Source organism: Heterocephalus glaber, unplaced genomic scaffold (assembly GCF_053883595.1).
Source record: "Heterocephalus glaber isolate CG9 unplaced genomic scaffold, H.glaber_assembly_v1.0 deba00001444, whole genome shotgun sequence".
In the NCBI taxonomy this organism is placed as follows: Eukaryota; Metazoa; Chordata; class Mammalia; order Rodentia; family Bathyergidae; genus Heterocephalus; species Heterocephalus glaber.
Window position 1 is genome coordinate 7009225 of NW_028258297.1, and position 17581 is coordinate 7026805.

At 40.6% G+C, this 17581-nt stretch overlaps 1 protein-coding gene across 2 annotated transcripts in view; it reads right to left on the bottom strand.

Moving 5' to 3' along the window:
• Positions 1 to 17322, bottom strand: part of Mei1 (meiotic double-stranded break formation protein 1) — a 72316-nt gene extending 54994 nt beyond the window's left edge. For both annotated transcript variants that reach the window (XM_087213825.1, XM_004845504.3), the window contains exons 1-6: positions 17106 to 17322; positions 13988 to 14111; positions 12911 to 12961; positions 8917 to 8990; positions 1275 to 1380; positions 480 to 683 (exon numbers count right to left, since the gene is read on the bottom strand). In XM_087213825.1, coding sequence (XP_087069951.1) covers positions 480 to 683; positions 1275 to 1380; positions 8917 to 8990; positions 12911 to 12961; positions 13988 to 14111; positions 17106 to 17279 — 733 coding nt within the window. In that variant the 5' untranslated portion in view covers positions 17280 to 17322. The remainder of the gene's footprint in view (positions 1 to 479; positions 684 to 1274; positions 1381 to 8916; positions 8991 to 12910; positions 12962 to 13987; positions 14112 to 17105) is intronic.
• Between the last annotated feature and the right edge of the window lie 259 nt (positions 17323 to 17581).

Consider the following 17581-nt stretch of genomic DNA (forward strand, 5'->3'; position numbering starts at 1 on the left):
CTTGAATAATAAGTAGAAAAACCTGGACTTTACCCTGGAGGCCATGGAAGATTTTTCTAATGCTGAAAGTAACTGTGTAGAGGATATAAGCTGTGCAGTGTGAGGATTAACCTGGCACCAAGTATAGGATGCACCAGGGCAGGGAGTAAAGATCCAAGGCAGAAAAACTTCTGTCTCACTTTTTTTCCTCTTTTCTTCCCAAAGGAAACATTCTTAAGATGCCACTTTGAGGGCCCGGAATTTAGCTCAGTGGTGCCGCCGCCTCCCTCACAAGTACAAGATCCTGAGTTTGATCCCCAGCACCAAAAAAAAAAAAAAATGCCACTTTGACTCTAGGCATCTTTCACAGTCTGTACATCTTAGCTCCAAACTGGTGACTTCTGTCCTTTCCAGAGAGGTCCGACCAATAGAACAGCCAGTACTAAAGTACTCAAGTAACACCTCAAAAGTTTGCTCTCCTTTTCAATCCCAAGTCTCACCCAAGCAGTTGATCTGTAGCTCCTTTGTTTGGGCACTGTCCAGGGTGGAAAGGAAGAGAGGGCGTAGCTTCTCCCGGAAATGGCCTGAGAGCAACTCAGCTGCCACTGATGAGGCATAGAGCTTCCCATAGAGGTAACAGACAGAAGCCTGCACCACTTCATTGGGGTACACCAAGCCTCTCATCAGATGCTCTATCAAGTTGCCTGTCCAGAAAACAACCAAGGAGCAGAGAGAACAATCACAATGTCAAATGCTAACATCAAACTCCAAAGTATTATCTCCATGAAGTCATAGTGGTAATTCCCTACAACCCCTGCAATACTTTCTAAGGGCTTCACCAAGAGAAAGTCAAAGCTTTGAGAAGTTAAATGATTTACCCTTGGATAAAAAAGATATTTATTTGCATTTTGCTGATAGAAAAAAGTACGTATATGCTTCAGAATTAATTTTTCCATGCAAAAGGAAGGTCACAGTAGGCACTTAGTTTGTGTTAAAAGAATGAATGGAAACAGCCCACATTAAAAGGTCACATTTTTAAAATTCTGACATTGGGGTGGGGATTTAGCTCCGTGGTCCTGCCGCCTGCATTGCAAGCGCAAGGACCAGAGTTCAATCCCCGGTACCAAAAAAATAAATAAAAAATAAAAAATTCTGACATTTTTCAAATTGACCAACACTGAACACATCTTGTATAGAGGGAAACTGAATGCTAGGGAAGGAAAGTAATGATTTCCCAGTGAATGGGCCACCCAGATGACAGTGTAAAAACAGGCTCTCTCACATCGGTCACTCACCATGCTCCTTCACAAGCTCATCAGCCAGAACAGGGATGGCATCCACCAACTTGCCAAGAAGGGTCAGGGTGGCCAGGCTGTCTTGCATGGAGGGGATGTTACAGAGCTACAGAAAGTTAACACTCTGCTGTGTCAGTTGGCATCAGCACAGCTCTCCCACCAAAACCAATCTTGCCCTGCCTTACTAACACCTCCATTATGCACGTCTTTTACCAGTAAGCTTCTTTAGCTAAGCATCCATCTCCCCCCTTCATTTTTATTTTTTTTATTTTTTTTTTATTGGTACAATTTAGGTATACAATATAATGACATTCATCATTGGAAATTTGCACCTTTACATAATCTCTCTTGGTTCTTATTTTTCCCCTTCCCCTGCCCTCTCTTCAACCCCTCCATCCCTCCCTATTTACAAAGACTTTGCTTTCATTTTTTCATTTTCTCATATTAATTCCATTCCCTTCTTTCCTTCCCCTACCCCTCCTGTTTTCCCTTCCCCTTTGCCCCTTTTCTTCCTATTTCACATTATACCTTTCAGTTCTTATTTACACTTGCAGCTTCTCACACTAGAGAAACTATTCGGTATTTACACAAGAGTGTCGTGGTTATTTCACTTAAGAGTATCACCTCAATGTGCATCCATTTAGCTATAAATGTTTCTAATTTCACATTTTTTATGGCTGAATAGTACTCCATTTTATTTTTAAAAGCCCATTTTCTTGATCCAGTCTCCAGTTGATGGGCATTTGGGCTGCTTCCAAGTTTTAGCATTACAAATTGTGCTGCTATGAACATGGGTACACATATATCACTGTAGTATGATTCTTTTAATTCTTTGAGGAAGATACCCAGCAGGGCAATAGCTGGGTCAAATGGGACTTCCAGTCCTAGTTCTTTGAGGTATCTCCATACTGATTTCCACAGTGCTTGCACCAGTCTACACTCCCACCAGCAGTGGAGCAGGGTTCCTCTTTCCCCACAGTCCCACCAGCATGTGTTATTGGTTGATTTCATGATAGCAGCCATTCTTTCTGGAGGTAGAATCTCAGCGTTGTTTTCATTTGCATTTCTCGAATGACCAGTGATGTTGAACACTTTTCCATATGTTTATTTGCCATGTCTACTTCTTTGTCTGAGAAATGTCTGTTCATTTCAGATGCCCATTTTTGGATTGGGTCTTTAAATTTGGGAGGTCTGATTTTTTTAACTTCTTTATAGATTTGAGATAGTAGACCTTTGTCTGAGGAACAGCAGGTGAAGATTTTTTCCTACATTATGGGTTGTCTCTTCATACTGTTGGTGGTTTCTCTTGCTGTGCAGAAGGTTTTTAATAAGAAGAGATCCAAAAAAAATAAATAAGAAGAGATCCCACTTGTTGATTGTTTGTGCTAGTTCACGGGCAACTGAGGTTTTCTTCATAAAATCTTTTCCTACATCAGTGTCTTCAAGAGTTCTACCTAACCTCTGTTCCAGGTGATTCAGCATTTCTGTTTTAAGATTTAGATCCTTAATCCATTTCGATTTTAGTTTAGTGCACGGTGAGAGATATAGGTCTAGTTTTAATCTTTGGCAAGTTGAAACCCAATTTTTCCAGCACCATTTATTAAAGAGGCCATCTTTCCTCCAGTGAGGGTGTTTGGCTCCTTTATTGAAGATGAGATGGCTGAGTGTGTCTGGTGTTGTTTCTGCATCTTCTAATCTGTTCCACTGGTCCTCAGCTCTGTTTCTTTGCCAGTACCATGCTGTTTTTATCACAGTAGCTTTGTAGCATAGTTTCAAGCTGGGGACTGTGATACCCCCTGCCATGTCTCTGTTACCTAGAATTGTTTTTGCTATTCTGGGTCTCTTCTTGTTCCAAATGAATTTTTGGATTGTTTTCTCAAGGTCTGTGAAGTATGCTGCTGGGATTTCAATTGGGATTGCACTGAATCTATATAACAGCTTTGGAAGTATGGCCATTTTCACTATATCGATTCTTTCTACCCAGGAGCAGGGGATGTCTTTCCATTTTCTGATATCATCTTCAACCTCTCTTTTCAGAGTGCTATAGTTTTCAGAGAAGAGGTCTTTGATTTCTTTCATTAGGTTGATTCCTAGGTATTTCAGTTTTTTGGATGCTATTGTGAAAGGAATTGTTTGCCCTATTTCTGTCTCAGTGAGTCTATTGTTCATGTTGAGGAAAGCTATTGATTTTTGTGTGTTGACCTCGTATCCAGCTACTCTACTGAATTTTGTTATTAAGTCTAGAAGACTTTTGGTGGAGTTCTTGGGGTCTTCTATATACAGTATCATGCCATCTGCAAATAATGACAATTTGACTTCTTCATTTCCTATCTCTATTCCTTTTATTTCTTTCTCTTGTCTAATTGCTGTGGCTGTTTCCAAAACTATATTGAACAAGAATGGTGATAGTGGACATCCTTGTCTTGTTCTTGATTTTAGTGTGAAGGATTTCAGTTTTTGACCATTTAGTATGATACTGGCTGTTGGTTTTTCATGGATGGCTTTTATCAGATTGAGGTAGAGACTATCTATACCAATTTTTTGTAGGGTTTTTATCATAAATGCATCTTGGATTTTGTCAAATGCTTTTTCTGCATCTATGGAGATAATCATATGGTTTTTGCCCTTGGCTCTATTGATATAGTGTATTACATTGATTGATTTGCATATGTTAAACCATCCCTGCATCCCTGGGATGAATCCCACTTGGTCAGGGTGTATGATCTTCTTGATGATCTTCTGCATTCTATTTGCCAGTATCTTATTAAGGATTTTTGCATCTATGTTCATTAGTAAGATTGGCCTATAGTTCTCTTTTTCAGTTGGGTCTTTCTCTGCTTTGGGGATCAAGGTGATGCTTGCTTCCAGGAATGAATTCGGGAGTATTGCTTCCCTTTCAATTTCATTGAAGAGTTTAAACAGTAGTGGCAGTAGTTCCTCTCTAAATGTCTTGTAGAATTCAGCAGTGAAGCCATCAGGACCTGGGCTTTTCTTAGTTGGTAAGTTTTTAATTACATTTTCAATTTCATTGGTTGATATTGGGTTGTTTAGAATTTTTAGGTCTTCTTCGTTCAACTTTGGTAATTCATACGTATCTAGGAATCTGTCCATTTCTTCTGTGTTTTCCATCTTATTGGCTTATAAGTTCTGGAAGTAGGTATTAATGATCCTCTGGATTTCTGCTGGATCTGTTGTAATATCACCCTTTTCATTCCTAATTGCAGGGATTTGGGCCTTTTCTTTCCTTTTTCTGATAAGGTTGGCTAAGGGTTTGTCAATTTTGTTTATTCTTTCGAAGAACCAACTCTTGGCTTCATTAATTTTTTGTATCATTCTCTTAGTCTCCATTGAATTGATTTCTGCTCTGATCTTTATAATTTCCTCCCTTGTATAAGCTTTGGGTTTCTCCCACTCTTCTTTTTCTAGAAGCTTGAGGTTCAGCATCAAGATGTTTAATTGGGCTCGCTCTGTTTTCCTAATATGTGTATTCACTGCTATGAATCTCCCTCATAAGACTGCTTTCATTGTGTCCCATAGATTCCAATATGTTATACTGTCATTGTCATTTAATTGTAGGAACTGTCTGATTTCTTCTTTAATTTCCTCTGTGACCCATTGGTTATTCAGAAGTGTGTTGTTCAATTTCCATGTGTTTATGTAATTTTTGCAGTTTCTTTTGCTATTGATCTCCAATTTCATCAAACTATGGTCTGATAATATACAGGGGATAACTTCAATTCCTTTGCACTTACTTAAACACGTTCTATGAGTGAGTATGTGGTCTATTTTGGAGAACAACCTGTGTGCAGCTGAAAAGAATGTGTATTCTGATTTTGTGGGGTGGAACACTCTGTAAACATCTCTTAACTTCATTTGTTCAAGAGTTCAATTGAGTTCTAATATTTCATTACTTATTTTTTGTCTAGTTGATCTATTTGTGACAGTGGGGTATTGAGGTCCCCCACCACTATTGTATTAGTGCACATATGACTTTTCATGCCCGTTAGTATTTGTTTAATATAGTTGGGTGCACTAGTGTTTGGCACATAGATATTTATGACTGTCATCTCTTCCTGTTGGATTGTTCCCTTTACAAGGATGTACTGTCCTTCTTTGTCTCTCTGAATCAGTGTTGGTTTGGAATCCACTTGATCTGCAAAGAGGATAGCTACTCCTGCTTTTTTTCGGCTTCCCATCGCATAGAGTATTGTTTTCCCCTCTTTAACTTTCAATCTATGAGTTTCTTTTTGAATTGTGTGTTTCTTATATGCAGCATATTGTTGGATTTTGCTTCTTGACCCATTCTGCCAGTCTATTTCTTTTGACTGGTGAATTGAGACCATTAACATTGATGGTTATAACTGATACATATTGACTTATCATTGTCATGGCTTTTTCTTTTTGTTGGGTTCTCCCCCTTTACATTTAATTTCCTGTCACACCCAATGAATTCATTCTGCTGTGCTTCCTGGGTTTGTGATCTTCATTGTCTGTTCCTTGGATATTATCTAAAATTTTCTGGAGTGCTGGTTTGGTATTCATGAAGTTCCAAAGGTGCTCTTTGTCATGAAAGTATCTTATTTCTCCATCAATTTTGAAAGATAGTTTTGCAGGGTACATCAATCTGGGTTGGAGGCTGTTTTCCTTTAGGGCTTGGAATAGGTCACTCCAAGCTCTTCTTGCCTTGAGGGTTTGTGTTGAGAAGTCTGCTGTGATTCTGATGGGCTTTCCTTTGTATGTGATTTGTTTCTTTTCTCTAACTGCTTGTAGAACTTTGTTCTTCTGTTGGGTTTCTGGAATCTCAACAATTATATGCCTATGTGTAGATTTTTTTTTAAATCAAGGCTATTTGGAGACCTATATTCCTCACTTATCTGTACGTCAAGTTCTTTTCTCCTGCTTGGGAAGTTTTTTGCCATTACTTCTGTGAACAGTTTTTTATGTCATCTGCACTCTCTCGTTTCTTCATTGACTCCAATCAGTCTTATGTTATTCTTCTTTGCATCATCTAGCAATTGCTGGATTGATTTCTCATGGTCCCTTACAATTTTGAAGCAGTTTTTCTTTTCCTGGTCACTAATTACAATCTTATCTTCTATATCTGAAATTCTGTCCTCACATTGGCTCATTCTGCTGTGTAGACTTTCAATGGAGTTTTTAATCTCCTGGAAATCTGTTTGTATCTGTTTTATGGATTCCATTTGTTTCCTATGTTGGGATTCCATCATGTTCCTCAGCTCCTCTATTTTTTTTATCTGTGTCCTCTCTAAATTTCTTAATCATGCCTTGCACTATGGGCACAATCTCTGCTGTTATCTGAGAAATTATTTCTGATTTCATTTTTTCTAGATCCTCTTTTGTTGCCAGTTCAAGGGAGTCCAGGTGGTTGAGTATCAAGAGTGTCCCATCTCCTTTCCCTTTGGGGTTGCTGTAGGTGATCTCGAAGTCTGGTTTTGAGACTTGTTTACGTGTCTTCTCATTCCATGGGGGGGTTGCTGTTGGCGCCCACATGGCTCACCTCCTCTGTGCCAGGAGCAGTGGAACAGCAGCCCAGAAGCCCCTTCCTCTGGGCTGCGAGCAGTGGAATGGCAGCCTGGAAGCCCTTACGTCTGGTCCATCTCGCGCATTCAACTGGAACTTCCAGGAGACAGGAACTGAGTCAAATTCCTTTCAGGGAGACAGATCTTTTTCTTTCTTTCTTTCTTTCTTTTTTTTTTTTTTTGGTACCAGGGATGAAACTCAGGACCTTGTGCTCGAGAGGCAGGCAGTAGCACCACTGAGCTAAATCCCCAGCCCTCAAATTCCTTTCAGAGTAGTCAGTATCTAGCTCAGTAAATGCTTGTTAAACTGAATTAAAATTACCATATATTATCTCCTATAGAATCAGAAATAAGGGGGACCATTGGGAACATCATAAAAACAGAACACTGATTCCGTGTAAAAACAATTTATTATCATCATTATTATCACAGCTACTATTATTGAGCACTCTATGCAGCAGACACTATGCTTGATGTTTTACATGGAGAGGCAAAGTATATATTTCACCTTTTTTACTGACTAGCTGCACCACTTTGGGCAAGATTCCTAACTCTTCTGGTGGAAAGTAATTTAATGGCACCACTCTCACAGCAGTGTTGGCAGGACTGGCTAAAATATTACATATAAAGTACCTACCAGTGCCTAACATAGAGAAAATGCTCAATAAATGTTAAATAGTTGCCAAGCGTGGTGGCACATGCTTATAATCTCAGCACTTGGGAGGCTGAGGCAGGAGGATTGCCATGAGTTTAAGGCCAGCCTGGGCTACACAGTGAGTTCAATGCCACCCTGAACTACAAAGCAAAACCCTGTCTCAAAAAGCCAAAAACAACCAAAAAAAGGAAAATGGCATCACGACAAGGATTGATATATTTAATTATAAATTCAATCTGTATAGCAATTACATGCAAAATAATTACAATGATATAATTTAAATATAGTTTATAATTAAATATTGCTCTCTCTCTTTTTTTTTTTTGGTACCAGGGATCGAACTTGGGTCCTTGTGCTTGTGCAGCAGGTGGCAAAACCACTGAGCTAAATCCCTGGCCCTTGCTCTCTTTTTTTAACAGTGCCAAAAAGTTTATTTGAAAAACGTGGAGTAAATGGGTATGGGCAAAACCATCTCTGCAGAGAGAACTTGGGCCAAACAAAGAAAAAAAGAGGGTAAAAAGCAAAAATAAAAGTACATGCCACATTTGAGAAAGACAAATTCATGCACAATACCCTAAATATTGCTCCTGATGAAGATTTGTCTTCCTTTTGCAAAATAGTGATTTTATATTATTTCTCAATCTTAAATGACACCTGCTGTGTAACTGAGATAATTTTTATTATATTGAAGTGAATTTAAATATCCACTTGATGTTTATCTTAGATGTTGATAAAAACAAATGCCTTTAGTACAAAGTAATATATGCAATTCAAACCTAATTTTAAAAAAAACTGAGACACAGTGAATATATTTTCTTGACAAATTCATCAAGGAAATCTATACAGTATTTAGTAAGATACCAGTGGGCCATGGGATGAATGATTAAGCCAGGAAGATGGGGCTTCATCATATGGAAGTTACATTTAGAAGATTCAAAAGGGAAGGAAAGAAGCTTCGAAGGATAATGGCACAGGATCAGAAGCCCCAGACCCTAGCTCTGGGTCTGCCACCAACTTGATAACCGCAGGCAAGTCCCTTTGGGCCTCTGGACTTCCACTTTCCCATTTATTCAAAGAAGAACTGGCTCAGCTCTAACAGAATGTAAGGATTCTGAGGGGCCTCAAGAACCCACATGTAGGGCTGGGGATTTGGCTCAGTGGTTCTGCTGCCTGCCATGCAAGCACAAGGTCCCAAGTTCGATCCCCGGTACCAAAAACAAAAAAAGGAACCCACACATAAGCTGGGTATGGTGCCACATGCCTGTAATCCCAACACCTTGGGAGGCTGATCACAAATTCAAGCCAAGCCTGGGCAACTTAGCAACTCAGCAAAACACATCTCAAAATAAAAAATAAAAGAAGGGCTGGGGACTCAATGCTAAAGCCTTGGCTTCAATCCTCATTACTGGACACATACACATACACATACATACACACACACACTGACCTGTTTGTGGCACTCATCCAGCAGGCAATGGATGATCTGCTCCAGTTTTAGCTGCATCGTAAGCTGGACAAGGACTGAGGGGATATAATGACATTACTGGCCAGAATACACTCCCTGACCCAGAATTCATATCTCACAGTGATTCACTGAGATAACTGGTATCTTTTCTCTCCCACTAAACTATGTCCCCAAATCCATGCAAAAGGATATCTGGATTCTTCATTGTTTTATATTAGTGGTTCTCAACTCAGGCTACACAAAAGAATCATGTAAGAAGCTTTAATAAAATATTAATGTCCAAGTCCTACCCAAGAACAATTAAATCAGAATCTTTATGTTTTAAAATATAGGGCCACAGGGCTGGGGATTTAGCTCAGTGGTTTCGCCACCTGCTGCGCAAGCACAAGGACCCAAGTTTGATCCCCGGTACCAAAAAATAAAAAATAAAATAAAATATAGGGCCACAGATTTAGCTCAGCGGCACCATGTCTGCCTCACAAGCGCAAGGTCCTGAGTTTGATCCCAGTACCAGAAAAAAAAAAAAAAATATATATATATATATATATATAAATAAACATATACTTAAATATAAATATGCTTTATGCTTAAATACATATTTCTCATATACTTATATATGTTTTTATACTCAAAATAGTCTTCTAAATATAAAATTTAGTACATTTCTAAAGTTTTTAAGTTTATTGTGAAGCAAGGTTTAAAAGCTACTTTGTATTATCTCTACTTTTTTTCTTTTTTGGAATATTCCTTTATATACAAAAAAAAAAATGAGTAAATTCTTTTGCCAAGTTTTAAGATATTATTTCTCAGCCCCAAACCTACACTGCTATACAATCATTTGTGGTGTTTCTGCTAGTGTCTTTCAGAAGTGGAAAGGAGACTGGCTCTGCAAGGTTGGAAAAGTTGCAAACTAGATTTAGCAGCTTCTGTAGGAAGGTTCTGCCACTGTCAGGTAAAGAAGCACTCTAAGACAAGACTCCCAGAAACAGGAAGCAGACAGCAAGCAAACAGGAACCTTGAGGAAGCAGCAAATCCTCCCCTTCCACCTTTGCCATCTTCCTCTAGTGCCTGCCACCTCAGTGAAGTACTTGTGGTCTGATGATGGTTCAAGATATGCTGGCGTCAACCAGAAGTGGATGGCTGCAGGATTACAGTTCCACTCATGAGTAGCCCTGAAGGAAAATGATGAAGCGAAATCCTCCAGTGGTCAGAACTTCAAGTTTGTAATGTTTGTTTACATGATTGCCTGAACTGAGAGATGGTCGAAATATGTACAGATCACATTGATTTATGGATAGCTGTTAACTGGATGGCTTGTCATAAATGTGAGAAAGACAGAACTAGAAGATCAGTGACAATGAAGCCTAGGAAAGAAAATGGATCTCTCTGAATGGGCACAAAGTATAACGATATTTGTGTCTCATGTGAATGCTTCCTAAGTAACATCTACTACAGAGGAGTTCTGAACAATCAGGTGGGCTAAATGAAACATGCTGTAGATATCAGTCTTCATCTTTTGCCAACCACCTCAGGCTCATCCACTGGATCCATGTACATAGTGGCTGACTGGCAGAGTTGGAGGCTAAGCCTGACCTCAACAATATGGACTTCCCCTCATCAAGGCTGAACTGAGTACTGCTCTTGCCTAACCTGCCAACAGCAGAAACCTACACTAAGCCCCAGTATGACACCATTCCCTGAAAGGATGAGGCAGTCATGTGGTGTCAGATGAATTACACAATGCCCCTTTCATTATGGAGGGGCACAGATTTGTCCTCACTGGAAAAGACATGTATTTTCGAACATGGGTTTGCCTTCTCAAGCCCTAACATTGAATCAATAGAGGAAAGAAGGGATTATTCTACTACCTGGAAAGACTGATCTCATAATTACAGGGAAACTCCGCTGCTACTAGAAAGGGCGGAGAGGACTACATCTCCAACCAGGGACAATCTAAATTGCCTGTTATTACTTCTATATTCAATAGTAAAACTGAATGGAAACTTTACCAACCACAAAAGGCAAAGCCACTAAAGATTCAGAACTTTCAGGAATAAAGTTTTAGGGTGCCTAGCAAGGTAAAAACCTTGACCTATTAAGATAATGACTGAAGGCAAAGGCTAGACAGAATGGTATTATTCATTTAGAAATTAAAAACTGGGTATGGTACACCTGTAATTCCAGCACTCAGGAGGCTGAGGCAGGAGGATCCCAGGCCAGCCTGGGCTATTATAGCAAGATCCTGTTCAAAAAAAAATGAAAAAAAAGAAGAGAAGGAGGTGGCAGAAAAGGAATATATAAATAGCAACTTTTTATAGAAATGAAGATTGTAACAACTTTGCATGTAATCTGTGTACATATTAACTATTTTGTGTGTAATTTGTATACATATTAACTATTTTCTTGTCTCCATTTCCTTCTCCTTTATTTTATGAATTTTGTTGGAGGTTAACTTTAAGATTCTTTTAGGTAATAGAACATTCAGATGGGACTGTGACTGAATTTGAAAATTAATTATCCTAACCCAGAGATAGATGTTATGAGTGTCTTCCAGAAATGAATATAATTTATTGAACATAGAGTGAGAATCGCTTTGTGGGTAGGACATATATCTAAAAAGGAGAGTAGTATCTCACTAGGTAGAAACCTAGTTGTTTTTTTTTCCTAGGGGAGTTCAAATATGTGCAGAAGGAGGTATGGACAGCAAGTAGCCAAAGGTACAGTCAGTTATCATGCTATTGTCTTTCAACTCCAACCCACCTTCTACACTGTGCTTTGGGACTCTGACACTGGAACTCTGTAAACCACATTTCTGTTTTGCCAGCTGGTCCCTATTAAGCTCTGGCACTAACAGGCACTAGAAAGAGATAGCAAGGCTGTGGTACTTGCTCCTTCCTCTTTGGTTCCTCTAGTTTTCCTGTTTGCTTACTGTCTTCTTCCTATCTCTATTAATATTACTGTAACACATCTTTACCCTGTCAGTGGCAGTACCTTTCCATAACAGCAGTTGAATTGGGTTTGCAGTTTTTCCAGTTCCACCTTTATTGTACCCCTCTTTCCCAGAGACATCAGTATCACCTGGCCAGTGCCCCTGCTCAGAGGGCTGGATCCCAGCCCCATGGGACTCCTCTTCCAAGCTCAGAGGCCCAGCAGCCTCCAGGCAGCATCCCCTCCTCAGAGGTCTGAGTTTCATATAGGGGATTCCTCCTCCAAACTTTGGGGCTTTAACAATTCCAACCTCTTCCCTTTCTTTCTCCAGCCCCAGGAGTGGAAGCTGCTTTCTGTAACTGCTATCTCCTTTAAAACTTGGCTGTTATCTTTTTGTCTCTTCAGATACCTATTTAATAATTCTTTAATGTTTTTCTTTTTCTGTTGCAATACTGTAACTGGTGTGGCCTCTGGATCCTAACTGATGTAGGCTTCATTTTCTCTGCAAGAATCTGCCTCTTCTCTACAGACCTTTTACAGGTAAACCCAAGTACTTCCAAAGCTTTAATCACCACCTGTGTGCAGACAACTTTAAACAAGCCAATATGAAATGTAATAAAAAAAATAAAAAAAAAGAATGGAGCTGGGCATGCAACTGAAAGGAAAAGTGCTTGCCTCTCATGCAAAGCCCTGAGTTAGATCCCCAGTTCTGCAAAAAACAATCACACAAACCTCTAGAGTTTTTTACGTGTCTTTACAACAGCACTCATCAACTCCAGTTATTTTTCAATCAATCTCTCTTCTACATTGTAAATTCTCAGAGGACAAGGACCACATCTTATCTATCTATGTATCTATTCCTAGTGCCTGGTGCACTGCCTTGCACTGGGCAGATGCCTAAGAAAAACATAAAGAATTAAGGATTAATAGCTACTTGAGATCTCTGTGTTTCTAAATGAGCAACTTCACCAAAATCTCAAGTAACCAGACTGCAATTCAAGCTACTAGTCTCAGTTTAGAATGTTGGGTACATGTGGTTTTACCTTACCTTCAATACTGAGGTCCGTTACACTCCCATCTTCCACACTGCATAAAAATCCTTGAAGCAGAGGGAGATAAGAAAAGGATGGTTAACAGTTCTCTTTAAGAGAAACACATCTAAAAAAGCAAACTGTGAATTCTAAAACTAACAGCTTAAAATAATGTTCCAGCTAAATTTCATCCTCAGTACCAAACACCTAGATTTTCAATGACCTGCTCCGCCTTTAAAAAGATGAGAACGGGCCAGGGATTTAGCTCAGTGGTTCTGTCCCCTGCCTCCCAAGCGCAAGGTCCCAAGTTCAATCCCTGATACCAACAAAAAAATAAATAAAATAAAAAGATGAGAACTGTCAATATGGCACAACAGAAACTGTGTACTCTGGAGTCTGTGACAGATTTGGGGTAAAATTCCAGCTCTGCTATTTGTTCACTACAACCTCTCTGAGCCTCAGGGATCATCCTATCTCCCTTAAAGAACTGTCTTGGCAGTTTAAAAAAAATCTGAAAAGCTTCTGACATAGAGAAGCACCCAACATGAGTTAGCTGCCCTCCTCTCAAAAAGTACTCATTCTGTTGAACATTACAATCATATAATCAGAAGGGACCTCCGGGAAAATTCAATCCATCTCACTTTAGACATGAAGAAACTAAGGAACAGGAGAAAGGAAATAGTGTAACTTGAAAAATTCAATCCATCTCACTTTAGACATGAAGAAACTAAGGAACAGGAGAAAGGAAATAGTGTAACTTGATCATGGACACACAAAGGTCAGCAGACTCCATTCCAAGCTTTATGATCCTGTACAAAATCTAGACCAGACGCTTTAAAAAGAATCATGCATTTCCAACATTCATCTTTACACTCTTACCAATCTCTTAGATCTAGTCAGACCAATTACCATAAAGTGACTCATGTATATTAGAAAGGGGCCTTTATCTCCATCATTATAACAAAAAAACCTGCAAATAAACTGTTAGAATACCAAAAACCTAAATCATCTTTCTAAGACCATCTCCTCAAGACCCCCAAAGTAAATATAAATGCTACATATGCAAAATCATGCTGTTTCCTTTTTAATCTCACCAAAAAGCATGCTTATGAAGTGGATGCAGACTCTCTGGTCCTGAGCCACCAGCTGTGTGACCAAGGAGGCATGCCTCAAAAGGGCATCTCGGAAGCAGGACAACACGTGCTTCTTGCGAACCAGCTTGGAACAAATGAAGAAAAATACTTAATGACAAGCAAATCTCAGTCATTCTGAACCCCCCCAAAGTTGTAATTTCAAGATATAATTACAAGATAGAAATAGAATTGCCATCTGAACTGAAGTGAGATCCATATTCCCTACAGAAATCCTGGACAAAACCATCATTTGTAGTAGGGAATTTGTGTATTCATACAGAGGTATATGTGAGCTGAGATTCCTGCTCTATATTTACATATATTTACATAGCACTTTACTCTTCACAAATCATTTAAACCTAACAAGATGGTAAAGCAAGCAAAAATATACACTATCACCACTTAGGAGATAAGCAGATAAGGAAACTGAGACTCAGACATTTTCCCAAGGACTCAAATCTAAGTCCCCAACCAGATACTGTCTAACTAATGTCAGCACTCTTTCCACTTCAACAGTCTGGGAACTCTTCATTAGTCTCACAGAAAAGGCAGAGAAGGCTGGAGATTTAGCTTGGTGGTTTCGACACCTGCCTTGCAAGTGGAAGGACCCGAGTTTGATCCCCGGTACCAAAAAAAAAAAAAGGCAGAGAAAATACATTTTTCCATTCAATGTGGGCATAAATCCTTATGTTCAAGTTACTTCCATACACAGAGAACTGAACAGCTTGGAAAGGTTCTCAAGACAGTAAGAAGTGAGGTCAAAAGAGGTGAACATTGAGGATAGGCCAGGAATACAGCTACAACTATCTACTTGACCTCTTCAACAGATGAGAACTGAGGCTGAGAAAAGTACATTCAATAAAAAGGTAAAGTTGCATGTCTTTTTTTTTTTAATACTAGGGCAGGCGCGGTGCCACTGAGCTAAATCCCCAGCCCTAAAGCTGCATGTCTTATTGCCTCTAATCTATGCTACTGTGAGTTTCCTGTTTTTCCTTCACCAATTCATTCTACCCAATAGCTTAAACTAATCATCTAAATGTGCTACTAAAAAAAAACCTCAATCACTTCCCTTCTCCGGACAGATTAAGTTCAAGCTCCCTTGTTCAGATTTAAACATTTCAAGGTACTGATCTCAACTTGGCTTTGTAACCTCAATTCCTTCAGTTTCCCTTCAAACACCATTTAGGTGTCACACTTATCTCTCACACTCATTTCAAAGCTAACTGCCTGCTTAGGGCTAATTCAAATGATTCCACCCCTAAAAAAACCTAATTCCCCTCTTTACCTTGCACAGCACTTGACCACAAAACATATCCATTCCTCTAAATTCCCAGTAACGTGATCTTTTATCTTCTCCTCTACTGCACTTATTCATCTGATTTACTGTTCATAAATAGCCTCAGAATGCCTCACCTCAGTGAAATCACACAGGTTATGAGCTAGGTCAGCGGTTCTCAGTGTGTGGACACTTTTGACAATGCCCAAAACCTTTTCCAGGGGCTCACAAGTCCAAAAATATTTTATATAACACTAAAAGATTTGGCCTTTTCACTCTTACTCTCACAACTGTACAGTGGAGTTTTGCAAAGATATGTGACACTGCAACAAACTAATTGCAGAAATAGATGAGAGCCGGGCATGGTGGTGCACATCTGTACTCCCAGCATATGAGAGGCTGAGGCAGGAGGATTATTAGTTAGAGGGCAGCCTGGGGTATGTAGTGAGTTCAAGTCCAACTTAAACTACATAGAGAGACTGTCTCAAAAACCCAAAAGAATAAAATTTAAAAATAAAAAATAGGTGAGCATCCAACTGTCTTCTTTTAAGCCCGACATTAAAGTGACTTGCAAAAAGGAAAAACAAGCCCCTTCTACTATCTTTGTTGAGACAGGGTCTTGCTAGGTAGTTCAGGCTGGTCTCCAACTGGCAGCGATCCTCCTGCTTCAGCCTCCCAAGTGCTGGGGATTACAGGCCTGCAATCCACACCCAGCACTATCTTTTGTTTGGGGAAAATTTTTTTTCTTTAAATTTACTTATGCCATAAATCTGTACACTTAAAAGGGGGTAAAATGGTAAACTGTCAGTTATATATTTTTACCACAATAAATATGTAGTGAAATTACTATTATTTTTATATAAATATCTTTACTTTTTAAAAATTTCTGAAACAGTAATGGATCAGTGGATAAACCCACACAAAATCTCTTTGACGTCTGCAACCATTTTTAAACGTGTAAATAAAACCAAGACAAGGGCTGGGGATTTAGCTCGGTGGTTCCGCTGCCTGCCTTGAAAGCGCAAGAACCTGAGTTCGATCCCTGGTACCAAAAAAAAATAAAACGTCCAACTTTTGGGCCGGGGATTTAGCTCAGTGGTTCCGACGCCTGCCTCGCAAGCGCAAGGACCTGAGTTCGATCCCCAAAACCAAAAAAAAAAAAAGACAAATTTTTTTTGAGAACCTCTGATCTAGCTTTCCCTTCCTCTACTCCAAGATATGAATTCCTTTCCCATGAATCTGAAAAGCTACTGGTACCTGAACTCTTCTTAGATGCCACCCAAGGACAAAAAACTCCCTGCAAAGGTGGGAGGGAACTGAGGGAAACAGGCAGTGCAGGCTTGAGCCAGCTCTGCCCATTCACCCTACTTCCGGTTGTCTCCAACCTCTGCCACCCCAGGGACCAAGGCACCTCTCCCCCCAGTTACACCTCAGAGAACTGGAGAGAACGAGGGGAGCTCCCGCTATGTGGGTGCCTGATCCACAAGCTGAGCTGGGAGTAAAATGGGCGGGAGCCAAGCTGAGGCTGAATTAATTCCTGGAGAAATGGTCGGAGGGGAGCAAATGGCGGAGCCAGGGCGGGGGAGGGGTGAGTCGCAGTCGCTGAGGGGTCCCAGGCGTCAACACAGCGCAGGCGCGGGAACAGGGTCCAGAATGGAAAGGGGCTCCGCGGGATCCGAGGGGGTGACCGAGGGTAGGGTAGCCCAGTTTCGCCGAAAGGAAGGCGAGGGCCTGGAGGAGGCAGCCCTGGGGTGAGGGAAGCGCTCGAGCTCAGGTCTCAGGGGAAGGTGGTTGAGACCGCACCGACACCCCGGACTCCGGCAGCAGCTCCAGCAGGCAGGCCAGGCAGAGGCGCGGGGACACTGGCAGCAGCCAGCGCGGGTCATGTCGGTAATGGGTTCTTTCTAGGAGCAGCATCGCGTCTTCGTCTCTCCTGAGTCCTACACAGCAAGCCGCCAGTGACCTCTGCACAGCCATCTCAGTCGCTCGCACCCTGCAGCGCCTTGCTCTTTCCCGCGCAGCGTATGCGCAAGCGCACTTGAAAAAAAAAAGGCCTACGCGCACTCACGTGTGTGTAATGCGCTTGCGCGGGCCGAGTTGACGATGGTCTCAGGCGTTCGGCGTCTCTGGAGGACTGGTGGTGGCTCCGTTGACGCTGGAGTGGACCCGACGAAGTCCAAAGCGGTTGGGCCTTGAATCTGCTGGAGTTGGTCTCCGCTACACCGAAGTTGGAAGGCATTTATAAAGTACCTGTTAACAGCCCTGAAACTAACAGAAAG